At 48.4% G+C, this 20,698-nt stretch overlaps 1 protein-coding gene across 1 annotated transcript in view; it reads right to left on the bottom strand.

Annotated features, from left to right (window-relative positions):
• Window positions 1–2,033: 2,033 nt before the first annotated feature.
• Window positions 2,034–20,698, bottom strand: part of AGAP1 (ArfGAP with GTPase domain, ankyrin repeat and PH domain 1) — a 243,146-nt gene continuing 224,481 nt past the window's right edge. Inside the window, exons 15-16 of the mRNA XM_010007801.1 lie at window positions 3,232–3,487; window positions 2,034–2,237 (exon numbers count right to left, since the gene is read on the bottom strand). Coding sequence (XP_010006103.1) covers window positions 2,034–2,237; window positions 3,232–3,487 — 460 coding nt within the window. The remainder of the gene's footprint in view (window positions 2,238–3,231; window positions 3,488–20,698) is intronic.

Here is a 20,698-nt window from a genome sequence, read left to right as displayed (position 1 = left end):
AAAACTATTTTCTTCCTGCAGATAACCAGGTGATGGTTTTGCCTTCGCATTCAGTTCACCTAAGAGTTTCCTTAGCAATTGCTGTAGCCTCCCATTGGTGGGCCCCATGAAACCCAGAGCCCCAAGGAAAAGCACCACTTGGGAAGTTGAGACGAGCAGGTGGATTTGGGAAGCCCTGTGCTGTGTGCAGCTCCCTGCCCTCACCTCCCTGCTCCTTTCCCATCAAATCCAGTTCAGTTTTCAACCTGCTCCATGATAAACCCTCCCCCCATCTTAGACACCGCCATAAAAAAACAAACAACCCACATCATTTCTCTGCCTGCCAAAACCAGGACAAGCCAGAACCCTTCAGTGAGAAGCTGGGATCTGCTACCCAAAGAACCCAATCAAATATTAAAACTTGGAATGGAAATGACCTGTCCAGGCTCCTTTCACAAGCCATTTTTCTTGCCAGGCTGGGAGGGAGGCGCAGCCGTGCCCTGCCCGCGCTGTGAAGGCTATCAATTCTGAACCTAATCAGATCTGATCTGCCCACAGCCAGGCTGGGGCGTTTTGTCTTGGCTTGTGAAAGCTTCCTGACTTCTGGAGTAAAATATATTTACAGTGCTGAGAAACAGCCTCTTTTTTTTTTTTTTTTTTTTTTCTCTTCAAACGTGCCCCGATCTCCTTCCGATACATCCCTCAAAGGCTTGAGATGGAAACAAGAGTTCACTGCTGGGAACATTGTCAATGTACAATGATCTGTAGCCCACAGATCCTAACTAGTTGCACATTATTTAGTTAATGCACATCCATGACAGTTTATAAATTAACAGAGATGTCGTTTTCTGTACAAAACCGACAACAAAAAAAAATTAAAAATCAATGCATATTTACCTTTTCTTTTTTATTATTCAAATAGATTTTACATCCATATCATCTAGAGACACAATACAAAAATCTGTATAAGTTAGGCAATGCATCACATGAGTGACCAAAAAACTCAACACATTTACCTTGGCAAAAATGACAGACCCTATTTCTGCTGGCTGAAAAAAAACACAACAGTAGCCTTTAACTCGTTTGTTAATTGCGCTTGAACGACCTCGAAATGTTGCTCCTTAGCAGAATTCATGATTCCTTTCTGTGTTTCCTGGTTCCTCTTATTTATTTTTTCCCCATTTTTGTTTTTTTGGGCCGAGGAGGCCGCAGTCAAACGACGCTCAGCAACTCGTTTCCTCTCTTTGGACTGAAAAATTAAACAGATCCTAAATTATGACAGTGAATTTAGAAAGGAGGGCTCCGAGGGCTTGAAAGAACATGTCTGAGATAATATGATGCTTCTAAGAATATTGCAATCACATCCAAGCAATCACTGAAGCGTGCCATGTAACTACCTCCTCAGCTAATATGCTTTTTTCTCCGTGATGACTAATCATGTTCTATTAAACAGCAGTAATGCTGGAAGAACTCAACTATACAAGTGTAATGAAGCCAGTATTCTCCCCGGACAGATTAGCTACAACTGATTTGACACATACCATCATAGGAGCTTCAAACCTGACAAACTCTGTGCTTGCTTCTGATTTATGCCGTCAAAGAAGAGGATGAAATCCGGGGCGTCGCGTTGGGGAGAGGTGAGATGTACTGATGTGCTTCACTGTCAGTCACGGGAAGTCACCAGTGCTCTTCTTTCTTTCTTTCCTTCCTTCCTTCCTTCCTTCTCCTGGTGCTCACCTCTCCCCCCAGCCCTTCCTCCAGGCCCGGGGAGCCCACGGCTGCCCCCGCTCTCCCCCCGTCCCGGTGCCGCGCGCGGCGTGTCCCGCTCAACCTTCCAGAGCTGCCGCTCCAACAACTGCTCCTCTGCAGCCCCTCGGGCTCCTCCTCACCCCCTGGTTCTCTCCAGACGCGCCGTTTCCGGATGGGACGGGGATGTACCGAAGGGAAAAGGGAAAAGGAGAGTTACCAGACTCACAGAGCAGAGCTGTGATGGGGATGGAGGGAAGATGAGGCTGCGGATGTAACTCGGGTCAGCGAACACGCGAGCGAGCTCCTCAGATGATGGTGGGCATCCTGCCGCCGCTGGTGGCGCGGTTGTTGTTCTTCCTGGACAAGTTGGGTGTGGCCATGAGGACGAAGCGCTCGTCGGGGCAGCCGTACTGCAGGAGGACCTCGATGCACTCCTGGCTGGAGGCCTGCCGGGCGTAGGCCAGCGCCGTGTTCCCGTGCGCGTCGCGCGCCATCACGTCCACGCCGTACTGGGGAGGGAAGAGACCCGGGGGTTGGAGCCTCGGGGTGGAGGAAAGGGAGTGGGGACAGGGTGGAATGTAGCTGGGGAGGGGGAGGAGAGGGTAGGAAGGACACCAGACTGACAAGGGGAGCAGCACTGAGTCATAGAATCCCAGGCTGGTTTGGGTTGGAAGGGACTGAAAGATCAGTTCCAACCCCCCTGCACACACAGGGACACCTCCCACCAGCCCAGGTTGCTCCATCCAACCTGCCCTTGGACACTGCCAGGGATGGGGCAGCCACAGTTTCTCTGGGCAACCTGCATAGGTAAAGTTTCTACAGGGAGAGGTTCTTGTATGGGACAAAATGTGCCACGATGGAGCTTCAAATGGGTGCTGGGGAAGTCTTAGGATTAGGAGAGACCTTATCTCCATGTACCAGCACAGAAAGGGTGGATACCAGGAAGGTGGAGACTGCCTTTTGACAAGGGGTCACACGGGAAAGAGAAGGGTTCATGGGTTCAAGTTGCTCCTGGGGAGATTCCAGTTGGACTCCAGAAGAAAACTTTTCCCCGTGGAAACAGTTAGACATTGGAATAGTTTCCCAAGGGGAGTGGTGGATTCCCCTACATTGGACAGTTTTAAGACTCAGCCTGACAGGGGGTAGGGCCATCTCATTTAAACTGTGTTATCATCTAGAAGGGTTGGACCAAATGACCCTTCAGGTCCCTTCCAACCTGGCATTGCTGCCTTCTGAGAGCAGGAACACCGAGACCTGGGGCACCAGCTTTGTAGAACCCGCAAGGTGAAGGCCCTGCTGAGGGATGCATCATCTAGAAGGGTTGGACCAAATGACCCTTGAGGTCCCTTCCAACCTGGGACTGCTAAGGAACTCTCTCTACTGAGAGCAGGAACACTGAGACCTGGGGAACCAGCTTTGTAGAACCCGCAAGGTGAAGGTCCTGCTGAGGGACGTAGCCAACTGAAAGCCAACCCCATCAGCTCCCTCCCACCAAGTACTCACCCAAATCAGGAGCTGCACCAACACCACGTTTCCCTTCCTGCAGGCCAAGTGGAGGGCAGTGCGCCCATCGCCGTCCCCGCAGGTCTCGTTCACCTCCTCCCGAGAGCCGTGGGCCAGGAGCAGGATGACTGTCCTCAGGTCCTCCTCGGCTGTGGCCCTCAGGAGATGCTGGCCCAGAGAAAGCTCCAGGCACTGCAGTGGGGCCAGGAAGAGCTTCTGCTCGTACTTCGCACGTATCCAGCGCTCCTTTTCTTCCCTGGAGAAGACAAAGGAGACAGGTCAGTCCAACCCAACCCTGACTCTGCACCAGCAAGTTCAGATTGGACTATGGTCACCACCAGCAAACAGCAGGTAACCACCATGAAAATCATCCCCCCTTCAAATGATTGGCAAAAATGCCCTTGCAGAGATAGTTCAACCAAATCTTCTCCTTGCAGTGGTGTTTGTGTCACCCACCTCATCATATTATCTGAGATCCCCCTCGGCAGGTGCTGTGCCTGTGGGGTCATCAGACCAGCCAGGAGGGCTTAAAAAAACCCTAGGCTGCCATGAGGGCTGGCAACAAGTTGGGGCAAGAGCTCTCACCATCATGAAGTAGCTGAACATGAGCCAGAGTGTGCCCAGGTGGCCAAGAAGGCACCGACATCCCGGCTTGTATCAGCCCCAGTGTGGCCAGCAGGACCAGGTCAGGGATGCTGGGCACTGGGGAGGGGGCACCTCAAATCCTGGGGTCAGGTCTGGGCCCCTCAGCACAAGAAGGACATGGAGGGGCTGGAGCGTGTCCAGAGAAGGGCAAGGGAGCTGGGGAAGGGGCTGGAGCAGAAGGAGAAGGGGCTGGAGAACTTGTGAGGAGCAGCTGAGGGAGCTGGGGGTGTCCAGCCTGGAGACCAGGAGGTGAGGGGAGACCTGCTGGCTCTGCAGCTGCTGAGAGGAGGTTGGAGCCAGGGGGGTCGGGCTCTGCTCCCCAGGAACAAGGGATGGGACAAGAGGAAATGGCCTCAAGTTGCTCCAGGGGAGGTTGAGATTGGACATTAGGAACAATTCCTTCCCAAAAGAGTTGTCAGGCCCTGGCCAAGGGTAGAGTCCCCATCCCTGGAGGGATTTCCAAGCCCTGTAGATGTGGTGTTGAGGGTCATGGGACAGTGGGGGCCTTGGTAGAGCTGGACTGGGTGATCTGAAAGGTCTTTCCCAACCCATTCTATGACTCTCTGAAGACCAGAGACATTAACAGGCAGCCTGACTCCATATTTAGGTTGTGCTGCAAAAAAGAGGCTTCAGAATGCACCAGGTTTCTGTACCTAAGAGCAGAAGTAACCAAGCACCTGGGCTTGCACTGCAGGCCTTGCTGTTGCCTTCTACAAGTGGAGCAGTTTCCAGTGCAGAAGCTCTATGGATGGTTCCTGTTTGTTTTTCTAAGTTGCAAATGCCAAAACAACCCTTTGAAGCACCATTTCCTCCTGATGTGTCAAAGACCTCTCAAAAGCCTGGCTGCTATCAGGTTACCTGCTGACAAGGACTCCAAACAAGTCCCTCAAGTCTCCATTAACATAATTACCATACAATTGCATGATCTAAGAGATCTAGCCCTAGACAAGGTGTCATTTAGAGGTACCTCAGGTAGTCAGTCCAGCTCATGAAAACCACACACACCACCCAAGCCAGGCAACTTGTCCTGGGGACAGATGTTCTCCTATGGAGTACAAAAGGCCCAGTACTGTTTCTGCCTTCCAGCCGTGTTGACACTTCTGCTGGTTAATCCAGTGTCAGGTTAGCCCTAATCTGTTTTTAAATACTTATGTAAACAGATCCTTCCAGCAGCAAATCTGGATTAGTTTTGCATCATTTTCTGGGACAAGCGGAGTGACCTTGCTTTGACCTGCCTGGATGCTTTCAGGCACAGCTTCCCAAAGCATGAGCTCCTCCACCCTCCCCAAGATTTACCCTCCAAACAGATCCAGGTCTTTTTTTTGGGGGGTTGTTTTTCAGAGATAATGTGTAAACAGAAAATCACCACCAAGTGTGCTTCCTTGAGGTCAAACCTTTGAGTGACTCCTGCAAGCTAAAAAAAAAAAAGACAACCCCAAACATCTGAGGAGCTGCAAACTAACCTTTGCTGGCAGGATCTGATAAGCAGAGCATCCTTTCAGGTGTCCCAGGGGGAGAGGAGGAAGGAAAGGACTTCTGTTACTGCCACATCTGTCATTCCTGGGGTTAGTTGCATTGTTTGAAGGGGAAAAACCTAACCAGAATCAGTGCCATGAGAAGAAGCAACCTCCAGCTCCTGAGCCTTGGGTGCTGTGCTCAACCACCATGGCTTGGAGAGAAGCCCCTTTCTGTTCATCTATGCTCACCTAAAGTTCAGCCTCCACACGTGGATATTTTCCCTCACTTCAGTTTCCCTTTTGAACAAACCCACCTACATTTTCTTGTCCACCGAGGCCACCAAAAGACTCAAATCATTACAGTCAAATTCTGCCTTGGGAGGGACATTCAGAGTTGTGGTGGGAACCCAGCACATGTTATGAACCAAAATGAGGGTTTTTTTTAAAAGCCTCTGATATCTGGGGGCTGACACAGATGTAGAAGGAGATGTAAATGTGTAACTGTACAAACTGAGAAGAAAGACATGTTTCTTGGGTTTTCTGGCCCACACCTCGTGGATAGGCAAAATGCAGAGGGGCTAGTTTGAAATGAGTACCTAGAGAGCCAACATCCAGGGACATCCTCCCTACATCTCCAAGCACAAGTACTGCTTTTTGAAGGGGAAGTCCTGGGGACCTCCCTGGCAGGCAGCTCCATCCCTGAAATCCCCACACCAAGCCATAAACACTAACTGTTCCTCTGATGCTCCAGTTTCACTTCTGGGATCCACAGCTTCTTGGAGGAGTTTTCATCTCCCCCAAGGAAGGCCAGTCCAAGAGCAGAGTTGTCAGCAGTAGATCAGCTCCCCTCCTTGCAGTCCCCTGGAGGACCACTGCTCACATCCCTGTTAGCTAATGAGCTAAAACATGAATTATTGGAGCGGTCAGCAAGAAGCGGGAAGAGGAGGAACAGTGTTTCATTTCAGCCAGCCCTGCCATACCTTTAAATAAATCATCTGCACAAGAGCACTAGGAGATGTGAGGAAGAGCAACTCATCAGGAGAAAGACACCGAACCAATCCCTAAAAATAAAGGAGTGGACATTGAGATGGACATTCAGCAATACTCAAATGAGTGTTTCCCTTGATTCCTTCCCTGGTAACTTCCACTCTGAACAACCCCCTCAGCACTGGAGATTTTCAGTTGTAGCTGTCAAAGCCAAAACAAGACTCTTTGACTTTTAAACTTTAAAACCTGGTGGGGTCCTTCTCTCAGAACCAACTCAAAGCTGAAGGGCAGGGTCCTCAGGACCTCAGATGGTCCTTGCTGACACCTAATGCTGGAGCACATGTCTCACATGACTTCTCTTCAACGATCACACTATTCTTTCAATGCATAAACAGAAAGGAATGAAGAGATTCTGAACTCTTAAACTTAAAAGAAAAGCAGAGTTGTAAGATCAGTCTGGTTTTTGAGCCTCTCATCTGAAGCTGCGCATCCCAACCCAGACTGCTGGTACAAACCTCAAGGGCCAAACACTCAGACTGCAAAATACTCCATGGTATCTCCACACCAAGAGAGGAACGAGCCACTAAGTCTGGGCCAAAACCAACCACCAAGCTCTTTGCTGTTGCAGGAGTCTCCACCACTGGAGTGAACTTGAAGTGGACACGGCGGTGGGAATAATGAAACAAACCTCAGCTGTGGCAGTGATTCTGCACATAGGTGAAGGGTTCTTAGAAACAGATGAAAACTTCAGTTCTCAGTTTATTTTGACCTAATGAGGTGCTTGCTTCTCAAGATAATGTCCAATTATTTAAATGACATTGCCAGCCACATCACCTCATTATTATCTGGAAACATAAATACTGGGCACTGGGATGGGGGGAGGGCTCACTAGGTAGCACGAGGGAACAGGAAAAGCAGATCTGCTCAGAGCAGAGCTTGGCTCCAGGAGCTGCAGTCCCCACTGCTGGGTTTGCACCAGAGATGCTCAGCTAGGACCTTGCAGCTCAGCCCCGTGGAGTGACTTTCCCACCCTGGTGGTTCTACAACCACTAGATCCAAGCAGGGGCCTCGTAGTGCTGGTATCAACTCTCCATCCCACTCCTCCTCACTCCCATTCATCTCTGCCTTCAACTTCCTTTGTCCCTCACACAGACTTGCTGGAGGGGCATGAGCAGCAAACACAAACATGAGGTGCAGGGTGGAAATTAAACCTGTGTCCACACAGGGACTCAGAACTGATAACACAGGCAACAGTGTGTGGATGGAGAGGCTGAGAACTTGCCATCAACATGCCCTTTGCTCTCATCAAAGCCATAACAAGGATCATAAAGACCTTGTGTCACTCCCTTGTCATCTAAAATTACCCACAGTTTGTTAAAAGGCTCAATGAGATTTTGAAAGGTTACATTAAAACCATAATGGACAGGAGGTTTCTACCATGGCAGACATACCAAGCAGGTACTTTAAAGGAATAGTTCATCCTACACACTCCCAACAACACTAATTCAACAAAATTATTGAATTTTTTAATCTTTTCTTGTCTCTTGCTAAAGAAAATAATCCTGTGACCATGCTGTGCTCCTGCCATTTCTGGTTGCTCACTGAAGTACAACCACTTAGTGCAGTAGTAACCTGGCCAGCTCAGTGAGACCACTGCCAGATTTCCCCTCCTGTTGGCCAGCTGACAAGGTTAATGTGTCTCTTCCAAGGAAAGGAAGTCACCTAACCCCCACACCTCCCAAACTCCTGGAGAGCCCCAGAACATCTTGTTAGCTTTGTGGTCCAGCATGGTCATCACCTGAGCAGGCAGTTGTGCCAGGCCTTGTGGTTTAAACAGACCCCTTTGAGATGCCCCTGTGGGCATCTGATAAACCACAAGGCCTGGCACAAGGTTGGAATTGGTGATGCAACCTTGTGATGCATGAAAGAGGAACATCAGGGTGGGGGGACAGGACCGAATCGTTGGGAAAGGTTCATGATGTTTTTAATTGCAACGAAGAACGGGGGAGGAGAAGAAGGGAAGGCGAGAAGAAAGGGGCTAGCAGCAAGGAATTTCCCAAGTGTTTTCCTGCCCCAAGCAAAGCAGGAACTGGGAGGAGAGGCATGGAAGAGGAGCTGGGAACAATATGCTGAGAAAACACAGGGGCTTCCTCTCTCGGCAGGAGAAGACCCCGCTCTATTGCAAAGTGAGTGCTTAGCAGTTGACTGCTCCCTAGCACGCATGCCTTCTCTCCCTGACGGCGTTGCTAAGGGGGAAGGCACCAGCCCACCAGGATCTCCAGGTCCCCAGCAAACAGGAGGGCTCCAGACAGCCAACAAAGACCGATGGGCATTTATCCCTTCATTACAAAAAGCTTTTAAGGAACAGGCCACTGTAAATCCCGCCTGCCCAGGGAACGAGGCAACGGAGCCAGATTTATGGGCGCTGGGGCAAGGAGGGAATAAATATCTCGCTGGCTCCTGATCAATATTATGAGTGTTTTGCCAACTTACAGGGTGCTTTATGGGCTGTAAGGACAGAAAAGGATCATTAATAATTAAATAAAGTCAACCTATTAAGCTTATTACTTCTTACAAGTTAAACATCCCTGGTGGACGAGGAGCAAGGCTGCAGATGAGCCAACCTCTCTCTTGTCTTGGACTTTGGACCAGGGCTCTCCAGGCTTAGGTATGACTTAATTACTGCCTCTGCCAGGGAAGTTATCCAGCTGAGGACTGTGTTCAAGCTGCTGTTAAGCCTGCTAAGTTCCATCCACCAGCAAGGAAAGACCAAGACAGAGAATTCAGTGCCATAAAAATATTCTCAATTCAAGTGACTTATTTAACATCAGTTGTACCAAGCAACCAAACCCAAACACCAGCCCCAAAAGACAAAAAGGAAGGTGGCTTCCCATGCCCAAAGCCCCTCACCCTGCCCAGGAGCTGCTCTGGGAAGCCCACAGGTCAGGATCTTCTCCACCATTCTCTACTACTAAATCTTCCAGTTTTCCTTCTCCAGTTGTGTGCTTGAGGGGAAAAAAAATAAGCCCTACTGTGCATGACCAACAGGGATGGCTCCCTCGTGCCAAGCTGAAGTGCTTCTCAAATTCATCACGTGTTGCATGGCACTTCCCAGTGTAATGGTAACTGGGATTCAGTGGAGCTTCTCCACTGCCTTTGCCCTCTCTCCTGCCAGCAGCCCCCTGAAGGAGGGCTCCAAGAACTGCTCCTTCTTCACACCTAGGTTGGCCTTCCAGTGATGCCACAGAGCAACCAGCAGCTCTCCCCTGGGTGTCAAGACATCTGCAGGATTTATTACTGCACAACATTAATTATCAGCCTGGCTGAGACATCAAGGTTTACTGACTTCAGGTTTTGAGATAAATATCCTGCAATTGTGGGCTCTGATATATCACAGAAAATTGCAGCAAACGTATGTTTTCATTGCTCGACACTCAATCTAATAATTTTTAAGGTACACTCCACAAAATATATCACATCTGAGCTTTACTCAGAGGAAGCTGAGCAACAGGTATGTGACATACAATGGCAGCGAACACCTGCAGATACTAAAAGGCTTATTAAGCTGAGAATAAAGATCCTAAGGGTGACAACCACAAGCCCTCCAAGCCAGTCAAGTTTTTCCTCAATACAAATCCCAGCTTTTTCTGGTCCATGTAACTACGTGAAATGAAAACAGTCCCTGGAGATTTCACAAAGAGCTTGAAGAATCTCACAAATTCTATTTTTCCACTAACCCTTAAAGCCCCAGAACCTTTTTAAATGGCGTTGCCAGCAACATTTAGGAGGAAAATTCCCCTAACCATGGTGGATCTGAAGATTTTAAACATTCAGCTTGGTGAAAACAATCAGACAAGCACTATGGACAGTGGAGGAAGGCGAGTTTCTTGCTTGTTTGCAGATAGAGATAGATAGATAGATAGATAGATAGATAGATAGATAGATAGATAGATAGATAGACAGACACAGAGGGAACACTAATTGCAAACATGGATCTAATGCATTTCATTACTCTGGGTAACCACACTGAACCTTGTGTCTTAGGTGTATAAATCAAGTGGCCTTGTGCCAGCATCTACACACAGGCTGGAAATTCCAATTTACAACTTGATCCACAGCCACTCAGGTTCAAAGATTCCCTAAATTCCCAATTTGTTACCCCTAATTCTTTCCTATACATAAGGCTTTAATTCCAGAGAATATGGAAATTCATTTTGAAATATGTTTTCACACCAAATGCTACCAATAACTCCTCGAGTTTTGTTTAGAAGGGACGACAAAAGCTTTAATGTTCTCTTTGTTCCAGCAGAGGCAACACCATCATCCCCTTTGGAGAGGCTGGGAAAAAGCCCCCAGCATCACACTGAATTTATAGAAGAAACAAAAGAGAAAATACAAGGTTGCACCTGAGAAAAACTCATCTGGAGAAGCCAGCAAGTAAAACTAAATGCTTTGTTCTGCACAAGACAGGTTCAGAGGGCTGGGAAGTACCTGAACCATCCCTGTGGGCAGCACTTGTGTGACCTGCCCTCTTCAGATGCTCGAGGGACCTCTTTGCTGCCTACCTCCTCCCTAGGGACTTGGAGCTCTCCCCTCACCTTCCAACATCCCCAACTCATCTTATACCCTTCCTCTCCTCTTCTTCTTCTCTTCCCACTAACACAGCTCTGCCCCTTCCACTATGCCACCTCTAGTGGTTGCTTCTGCAGATGCCTTGGCCACCTCTCACCACCGCCAAAGATGCTGCAGAAATTATTAATGCTATAAACTCTTCCTTCAGTTGCATTTTTTTAATTACTCCTTGTATTTGCTAATTCTCTCCATTCACCAAGCAATGAGATTTCCCTCTGCCTCAGTTTGAAGCAGGGTGCAGGTGCTGGGAGCTTTTCTAAATGATAACTAATTTAAAAAGCTGAGAGATCAGCTCACGTTTCTGGAAAGGCAAAGGAGATGAAGAATGAACTTGAAGACTAAGATTAAAAAAAAGGAAAAGCCTGACAAACCCTCAGCAGTAAACAACCCCAGAAAGCCAGAAGGTTTCCTCTGCACCTGAGAAATGAAACCTCAATGCTGGTTTTTATGTTTCTGTGTTGTCAACAAGGGGACGTGCAAGGTTGGGGTTGCCCAAAAGTGCACCAAAAAGGCGAGATCAGAAATGGCCTCAGTTTTTCAAAGACCCTCGAGTGCTCAAGTGCTGCTGAGGCATTTCTAATTGAGCACCTCTGCCTATTAATCACTTGCAAACCTTTAGGCTTTCCTGATTTACAAGCCATACGGTCGGTGCTTAACAGTGGGAAACCCACATAAAACCTGACAGTAAAGGAAAACCCGCACCCGAGACGCCTGCCAAAAGTGACAGCAAAGTTCCACTTGGAGAGCACCTCTGGAGAGAGGTGTGCAGGGATTTCAAAGCTGTGTGCCAGAATTAAAGGCAGAATTAAAGAATTAAAGCCTCTTGCCCAAGCGCTCTTGGTGCCCTTTCTCCTTCGGCTGCAAATCCCTCTTCAGGACACATTTGGAAATTATTTCAAAAAGACAAACCAGCCCTAATCTGTTCCCAATTAGAAGGAACATGTGAATATTATTTTCTAATTTGTGACTCAATCTTAAAAGCAGAGTCACTGACATAATTACATCGGCTCCTGAATATTTCTATTGTGCTCCTGAAAAAATAAATAACTAGTGGGTATGTCCTCTTCAGCCTGAGGTGCCCCCGGGCTGAACGTACCAATAAGTACATCAAAGCCCTGCCCATGAACTGCCAAAACCCTGTAATTTCTGGTCTGTGGCAGCTGCAGCCCAAGGGCTGCCAAGCTGCTTAGTTCCCTCCTAATGGTCTTTGTGCACCTTGGGGTTGCGGCGAGGAAACGAGGAGGAATGAGCCAAGGAGGACACAGGTTGGATGGCAACCACATGGTGCTCAAGTTGTCCACTGCAGGAGTGACTGATTTCCAGCTGGCTGTTGATGGACAAGGGCTAAGCCAGGATTTACAAGCGTGGTGATGGAGGCTTCTCTGGAAAACCCAGATGTGAGTGACTAACTCCTGAAAATTGGTAATTTCCTGGTGCTTAACAGGAGAAGACCCACCAATGAGAAAGCAGAAGCTGCTAATAAATTTATAGTATGTTCTTTAGCAATTAGAGCTCTTCAGCCCTTCAAGAGGCAGTGCTGCCAATCAGGTGAGCATTCCACAAATGTACTCTGCAGAGCTGATCTCATCACAAATCAGGCCTGCATTTCAAGTGCAATTCTCATTAGCATCACCCGGGAACGCACTCGTGCAGCGACGCGGGCAGGTATTGTTCCTCTCCCCTCCAACTGCCCTTCCCCACTGCCTCGTGCACAGCTCTTTGCTCCTCGTATCCAGTCACAGCTCCACTTGGAATGGTAAATAACCCTTTTGAGTTCCACGTGAATTCTGCATCGAACCAGATTTATTATCCAAGCCATACTTTGGAGTTTCACCCTCATCCACGAGCCAGCCGTGGATCTCTTGGCTGAATTACATCCTTGTATCTGGCCACAGAATCATAGAATGGTTTGGGTTAGGAGGGATCTTGAAGCTCATCTAGTCCCACCCCCCTGCCATGGGCAGGGACACCTCCCACCAGATCAGGTTGCTCCAAGCCCCATCCAACCTGGATTGGGACAGGGATGGGTTAGCCACAGCTTCCCTGGACAACTTGGGCCAGATCTCAGCACCCTTACCATGCACTGTGCAAACACAAGGCAGCCTGAGTCCCTACTAATCCATTTTCCTTTTCCTTCTCAAGCTAGGTTCAGACCTTGCAGAAGCACACCCAAAAGCCTGCCCCAACCCTAGGTGGCCTCTGATATATTTCAAATCAAAATTCCTTTAGATTTGTTCTGACAGAGCTGAATACCAAACATCGACTCCTCTGCAGATGTAAGGAACAGGAATTCCCCAAGCCAAGAGTGCCCAAAGCAACCTTATTTCCCCTGCTCCCTCTCACATGCAGCCAGGTAAACTCACTGCTAGTTATGGTAGGACCAAATCTGACTTGCCAGATGGCCCCTGCCCCCATTCTTTTTAAATTTTGTGGAGGCTCTTCACAAAACAAACCCTTCAGAAGAGCAGTGCACGATGCCCCAGCCTTGGGTTGTCACCTGCATCTTATTTCTACTTAACCTCTTAAATAACATTGGAATTCACTCTGTCCCCTGATGGGCACCGTAATGAGAACCACCCGTCAATCACGGCTCCATTAGCCTGGACAGACTTTCACTTCCTGAACCAATTTATTGGATTCCCAGAGGCGAATGGACCTTCCTCCTTTTGAGCTGGGTTTTTTTTGGGGGCAGCTATTCAGGGGGAGCAGGTCTCCCTTCTGTTCCTGCGGACCAGCCATTGTTTCCCCCGTTTGCTCATGAAAACAGTTTCCTGAGTTGAGCCACCTCTCCCTGTCCCAGAACCTCCTTCCCACTGCTCAGTTCACCGGCGCCACACAAAACCCACCAGCTGTTTCCAGCCACTGGGCCAGGGGGAAAAGCCAAGGGTTAACCCCTTCCCAACAAAACCCCTGGGAGAAGGAGGTCTGCTTGGCTTGGGTGGCCGGGCATCCTCATGGCAGAGGATTCCAAGGTAGCTCCTTCTTACTCAGGAAAGAAATATCTGTGCTCCCTTGGCGTGACAACGGAATGGAATGTTGTTTTCCTCTCCCTTTCTCTTGGTTACACTCCAGTTGCAGCTCAAACTAAAAATCTTACTAACAGAGGCTAGAATCACTGTTGTTGAAACCTTCACTTTAAAAGGAGTCCTCTTCATTTCCCTGAACGTGTGCAGTCCTTAGGAGCCTCATTTGCATTGTGCCTTCTCTCTTTTGACGAGACAATTAAATGGATTTTATTGAAAAGTATTTCCCTTTCCCTCCCCAGAAGGAATTTAAATGGTCAGTTAATCTTTGTGCTTCACAACAACCTACTGAGTAAATAAAAAGAGGGCTCAAGATTTTATAAAACACTCCTTTTGGCATCCTAACACTGGTCTCCAAGGCTAACACACCACTGTACCTGGGCATCGGCCGCCTGCCCTTTTAGTATAAATCAGTTTAACTTTTAGCCTGGGAAAGAAAAAAGATGGGAAGAAGCTGATAGTTACCCCCAGCCTTCTGTGGTTCTCCAGTCAATGGCAAATGGGGGGACTCGTTAGTGCCACAGTGATCCAATCAGGATGAAATTATGCAGTCATGTAAGGAATAATATCTATTAGGCTAATTTAATCAACGAATACTTTACAGATGAATTAGAATGCAGAATCCAATTATTTCCAACATTTGGACTGTCAGCCGCTGCAGTTTTGAAGTGGTAGAAGGGGAGAAGAGGAAGGTTTCAGGGTCCTTTGAAGATGAGGGTGGCTGGGCCGTGTTAGGAGCAGGATAGCTCCCAACAGCAGAAACCTGCCAGCTCCCATCAGCACCCAACTCCTCTCCTGGGACACCTTCTGCTGGGACATTGCTCTGGACAGCTGGATCTGCTGTTTCCAGGGCCTGATAATTACCATCTCTTTAGGCTTACACCTTCATTACAAGATTGTTTTTAATTGGATTTTGAAGAGAAGATCTGCCCCCGGATGGATGTGAAATACCCTGGTGCTGCCAACTGCATTGGTTGCATGGAGTAGTTGTTCCCCTTGAAAGGGAAGAGCTTGCTTTATGAGGCCAAGTGAAGGGAAATGTCAAGTTGGGAAGTGTCAAGTCATTAATCCTGGAAAGGGAAATTAGTTTTAAATGCACCTGGATTCCAAGAGGAGAGGGCAGAAGAGCTGAGGGCGGCGAGTACACACAAATCGTACCCTTGACCCAACACGACTCAATGGCCACTTTGCTGATGTTTTCCCAAATCCCAGGAGGATCATAACACTATCCCGAAGACCACCGTTCCTCCACTGAGGAAGCTTTTGGATTGGGTCCTTGCCACAGAATAAAGACATAAAATATCCCATATCTACATCCTCTCCATGGAGAAGTTTCTCCCGAAGCCGCTAGAACTGGCGCTTCCCAGGGGACTAACAGCAGCCACCCTCTGGCTGAGAAGAGCTGGTGAGAAGTTTCATCACCTTTCACAATTGAAGGTGGGCTCAAGTCTCCCAGTACTTCTCCAGAACCAGTGAAACACCTCGCACATGTCTACACCAGCCAGTTCCATCCCGTGGGACATGTGTTTAAGATGTTCACTGTCAGAGCAGTTATCTCCACGCCTGGATGATAAGATGATAAGAACATTTCACTCAAGTCTACCAGATAGAAATGACCTCCTCCCCATCATTAATGGACAAGATGACCTTGAAGGTTATTACAAGCTTGTCCAGAACAAGGCTACAAGAAAGTGATGAAGCCTTTATCTCCTGGACTATCTTCCACAAAGAGCTGAACGAGCTCCCTCCTGCAACCTAAGCTAAAAAAGCTCAAGCTGTTCTGTTGACTGAGACATTTCCTTGAGCAATATCACGAGGGAACAGAAAAACCTGTGCTGGATGGAGATGCCCCATTGGTCTGCAAGGTCTGTGCTGCAATTCCCAACATACCTGTGACCCAAACATTTTTCTGCCCTGTCATCTGGAGTGGTTAATGGACTCTCTCATTGACTGGCTCTTGCTTATTTAAACATGTGATGCTCTTCTGATGCCCAAAGGATGCCTGTTTCATGTGATGGATTAACCCAGGACACAGCAGTGACAATTTTCTGCAATCTGTGGAGTATCAAATTGTGATTACTTCAGGAGGAAAAAGTTAAAAGTTGTAAGTAAACTGTTTTGATTGATAAGGAGCAGAGAAATACTTCATGTAGTGGATCACTGGAAACCTTGATGAATGCCTGGCAGGACGATGATGACTCTCCCCAGAAGACATGCAATAGCTCTGGGAAGATTTAAGAGATTTACTGCTCAAATAAAACAAAACCAAGTGAGATGAGGAGATGAAGTAGCACAGGGTGACTGCAATCTGCTCATCAAGACCAAGTGCAATCCTAATTTTCTGCAGAGCAAAACCAAACTGATTTCCAGCTTGGCTGTAGAGCACTGATGGTTAATTTCGAGGAACTGACGGTCATTTCAGAGTTAAGTCTTCTAGTTAAGGCTGGTAGTTGTTCCACGTTTGTGGGGTAAATGACTCGGCAGTACCTTTTGAAGATCAAGATATAGGATCCCCACGGACCCTATTTCCAGCCCTGAGAACACCAACCTGCAGCTGAGCAGGGTGGCCTGGCTGCTACCTGCTGAAGTCTGTAGGCACTGCTGCCTAGCAGAACCACTAACTTCAGCTCCAAAGCCAGGTGTGGAGCTTCTCTGAAGAGACAGGCTGCTTTCCTGTCAATTACAAATCCCTCTCATTCAGGGCTCTGATGGCAACAACATGTCAACCACCTCCTTGTGATGGGAGAAGCAGATGTGACCCCTCCACTCGGAAACAGTCGCTGAGCACCAGCTTTGTGAAAAAGCCCTAAAGCTCTCCCTGACCGCGGGCTGGGAAGGGACTTTATCTTGAAAGGATCTTCCCAAAACCCTTCCGACTCAGGGAATCTTCTGAGAGACACATGGAAGAAAAACCAGGCAGCAGTGAAGAGCCTGATGCACTTGAAGGGAGGGTTGCAAAAGCCACCGTGAGTTACACGGCAAAGAGAACAGAGGGTTTTATTTGCAGTTTACTACAACTGGGTGGGGCTGGTGGATGTTTTGAGCAGAAGAGTCTGAAAGGAGGCTCTGTGACCCAGAATGATGAAAACACTTGTCTTGAGCAGGTTTTATCTACCTGGTAAGAAGTGGGGGAGCCTCCAGCTAACCCACCAGCCCTCTCCTGCTGGCAGACAGATGCACTGATGAGAAACAACAGTTTTGCAACGGGTTTGAAACCCAAGTGCAGTGAAACGGCTGCCGAATGGGGTTGAAAAAGCTGACCCAGAGCTGCCACTGTCCTGGCCATTTCCAGCTTATCTACTCTGAGAACCCAGATATGGGGTGGTGGCATCACCAGCAGCTTTGCTGGAACTCCAAAGAGGATAAAGATCCTGGTGAGGATGTTTACAACTGGATTTGCAGGCTGAGAACACGGTGGCTTTGGAGGATGCTTTGGGATTCCAGATGCAGGACCCAGCCAGGGAGTCTGTTATTGCTGACCATCAAAACAGACCAAGCAAGAGCCAAGACTATGGATCTGCTGTCTTCCCTGCAAAATGCTTGGACATTCCAGGGCTCTTAGGCTGGGCCATCACGTCCCAAATCACTTGCTGATAATGTTCAGGATGAGATTCTTCAGCTGTAAGTAATCAACCCACTTTGTCTACTGTAAAAGGTTCTTCCATCCTCAAAAAATAATCATTGCTGCTTATTCTGGGATTCAAACCATGTAACAGACCTAACTGGTTATTCTGCATGACTTTATTATAGAGGGGGGAAAAAAGCTTCCTATTATTTTTATGATCTGGCAATTAAAATGCATGTTTTAATTTCTTGTGTGCATCAGGGAAGTGTGTATTTTCCACCCAGCAGAAGCCAGGCAGTTCCCCCTAACAGCCAGAGGGAGGTCGAGCAAGTTTCTGAGCATTTGATTTTTGTTGTAGCTCTTGGGTCAGACTAGAAAGGATGGACCACTGAGACCTGCCAGGTCAGACCCTAAATCCAACCGTGGTGGGGAACTGATCCCAGTCCTGTTTGAAGTAGCCCCAGCAATCCCTCTGCTTGCTTGCAGTCCATCTTTTGGGCATGGCTTCCACTTCTGAGGAATTCAGTAACCTGGCATCTACCTCCAACCCTGCCTGGATGCTCCAAAAACAGCTCTTGCTCCCTTAGAGATCAAGTGGGCAGCAGCCCCTTAACAGGAACTGGTCTATGAGCTACCACCACATGTCTAATTAATGACCCTGCCGGTCGCAGCTGGAAGAGCTGAGCTGGGGGTGATTAATTAAATTAGCTGGCAGAGGAAATTACAGTGGAAAAGCCAAAGTTTGATTGCTCCATAATTAACCGCAGTGCAAATAATATCTGCATCTCTAACTTGCAGTGATGAGATCAGAAGCCAATTGAATTTGGCACTGATTGAAGCTGTAAATATCCTGTGGTGAAAAATGATAGGTTTGTTCTGAAGGGAAAACTTGCAGAAATGGACATCCAGTGGCTGCAGGAGGGGAGCAGGGGACACGGGAGGGGAGAGGGCTGGAACTGGAACGTGCTTTCAGCTGATTTCTGTCATCCTCTGGGCTGATGGGAGGACTCAACATGAAAGAGGAGGCAATATTTTAAAAATCTGCTAGAGCTGCTGAAGGCTGAAGAGATTCCTTGGCAGTGATTGAGTGACTCTAGAAAGTGAAACCATTCAGCCCCTTGCCTTGCTTCCATCATCATGTGCTTACTAGTGGTGGGACTTGATGCCTTCCCTGGGAGATGCCTGCACAGCTTGAGGTAACCACTCCAAACTCTTCCTCTTAACCTCATCCTCTGCTCCAAGGAGCACTTCCTTGAACTACTAGAACCTATTTTTCCAAGGAGTGGATCACCTCCAAATGCCTCCAGAGCCTTCCATCCCACAGAATCACAGAATCTCAGGGGTTGGAAGGGACCTGGAAAGCTCCCCTAGCCCAACCCCCCTGCCAGAGCAGGGGCACCCAGAGCACATCACACAGGAACGTGGCCAGGGGGGTTGGAATGTCTCCAGAGAAGGAGACTCCACAGCCTCTCTGGGCAGCCTGGCCCAGGGCTCTGTCACTCTCACAGCAAACAAGTTCTTCCTGAGATTCACATGGAACCTCCTCTGCTCCAGTTTGCACCCACTGCCCCTTGTCCTGTCACTGGACATCCCTGCACAAAGCCTGGCTCTGTCCTCCTGACACTGCCCTGAACAGATCTGTGCCCATGGATGAGGTGGCCCCTCAGTCTCCTCTTCTCCAAGCCCAACAGACCCAGCTCCCTCAGCCTTTCCTCAGCAGGGAGATGTTCCCCTCCCTCCAGCATCTCTGTGCCTCTGCCCTGGGCTCTCTCAAGCAGTTCCCTGTCCTTCTGGAACTGAGGGGCCCAGAACTGGACACAACATTCCAGATGCAGCCTCACCAAGGCAGAACAGAGGGGCAGGAGAACCTCCCTGACCTACTAACCATCCCCTGGCCACTGGCCTTCTTGGCCACGAGGGCCCCCACAATTATTATAATTTCATTGACCCCCTGAAGCATCTTCTCCTGAAGATCCTCACTGAAGACCTTTCTTATAGCTCGTCTCGAAAAGCCCTTTTCAGTTTGGGTCTTGGTTCCCACACGCACCCACGCAGACCCCTGTGTCAAGCTGACACACTGAGACACTCACCTCAATGTCAGAGCTGGAAGCTCTGGCTTAAAGAAGCTCAGGTTTGTTAATGGATGCCTGAGATCAACACCCTCCCTCATTCTCTCCATGCCTTGCAAACCATTACTCTTGGAGAAAAATGGCATATTCCAGATAATACTTCATTTTTTTGTTAAGCAGTGGAACTTGTTTCCCTGGATGTTGAACTAACAGAGCATCACCTTTGGTGCTGGGCATTTTTTGGAGGGTATTTCCTTGCACAGCTGAGACAGCCTTTCAGACTTCTTTGCAGCAGAGCTGCCATCAGTCACACCAAAGTGACACTGTGCATTTCCCAGGGCCCTGGGGAAGCAGAGGTTATCCAGCCTCCAAAGATGTTTCCTGGAGGCACCAGCCAAGCTGTGTGCCAGGTACCTGCTGCTGCAGCAATCCTGGGGCTGACCCACAAGGGCCTTCACAAAGAATGAGTTTCCAAAGGACATGAATTAGAGAGAAAGGTAATTAAGATATGTTCCCCTTCCCCAATTTTAAATTCTCCATTGGCTTTAATTAACTTGCCCTAAAGCAATAAGCCAAGCAATGAGGTTGGTGAACTCTTAAAAGTATAAAGCAAGTTGTCCCTGCACAGCTCCTACCCCATTTACATTCCCAGCTAGGGGATATTCTCTTTTTCTCCTTCTTTTAATATTAACGTGGTTCTTTAACATGTAAACTCAGCAATATTTTACAGCCTGGCTCCAGGGAGAAAATCCTGTATCTGTCTGCAAATCCAAGCAATCTCAGGGATCTGTTTGGTGCCTGGTCTGAGCTGTGGGAGCTGCACAAGCAGCCAGGGCAGGAGATGTGGTCTGGTAATGCTCAGGCAGGAGCACACGTGTCATTAGCCAAGGATTAGAAGCTGCAAATTTGAGCTTCTTGAGATGAGAAAGGAAAAAAATCCCCCTTCTGGGTATCACCCCAAGCTGGAGGCTGAAGATACCCCTCAGTTTTATTACCTTGTGACACAATCCTACTCTTCCTGCTTGTGAAGGGAGTCTTAAGAGTGTTAATTGAGGTTGGTCTTTAATTGTGCATGCACCCTCAGGTTTC

Source organism: Chaetura pelagica, unplaced genomic scaffold, assembly GCF_000747805.2.
Source record: "Chaetura pelagica isolate M959 unplaced genomic scaffold, ChaPel_1.0 scaffold532, whole genome shotgun sequence".
In the NCBI taxonomy this organism is placed as follows: Eukaryota; Metazoa; Chordata; class Aves; order Apodiformes; family Apodidae; genus Chaetura; species Chaetura pelagica.
The sequence above is the reverse complement of the archived record's forward strand: the minus strand, read 5'-3'. Positions and strand labels throughout refer to the sequence as shown.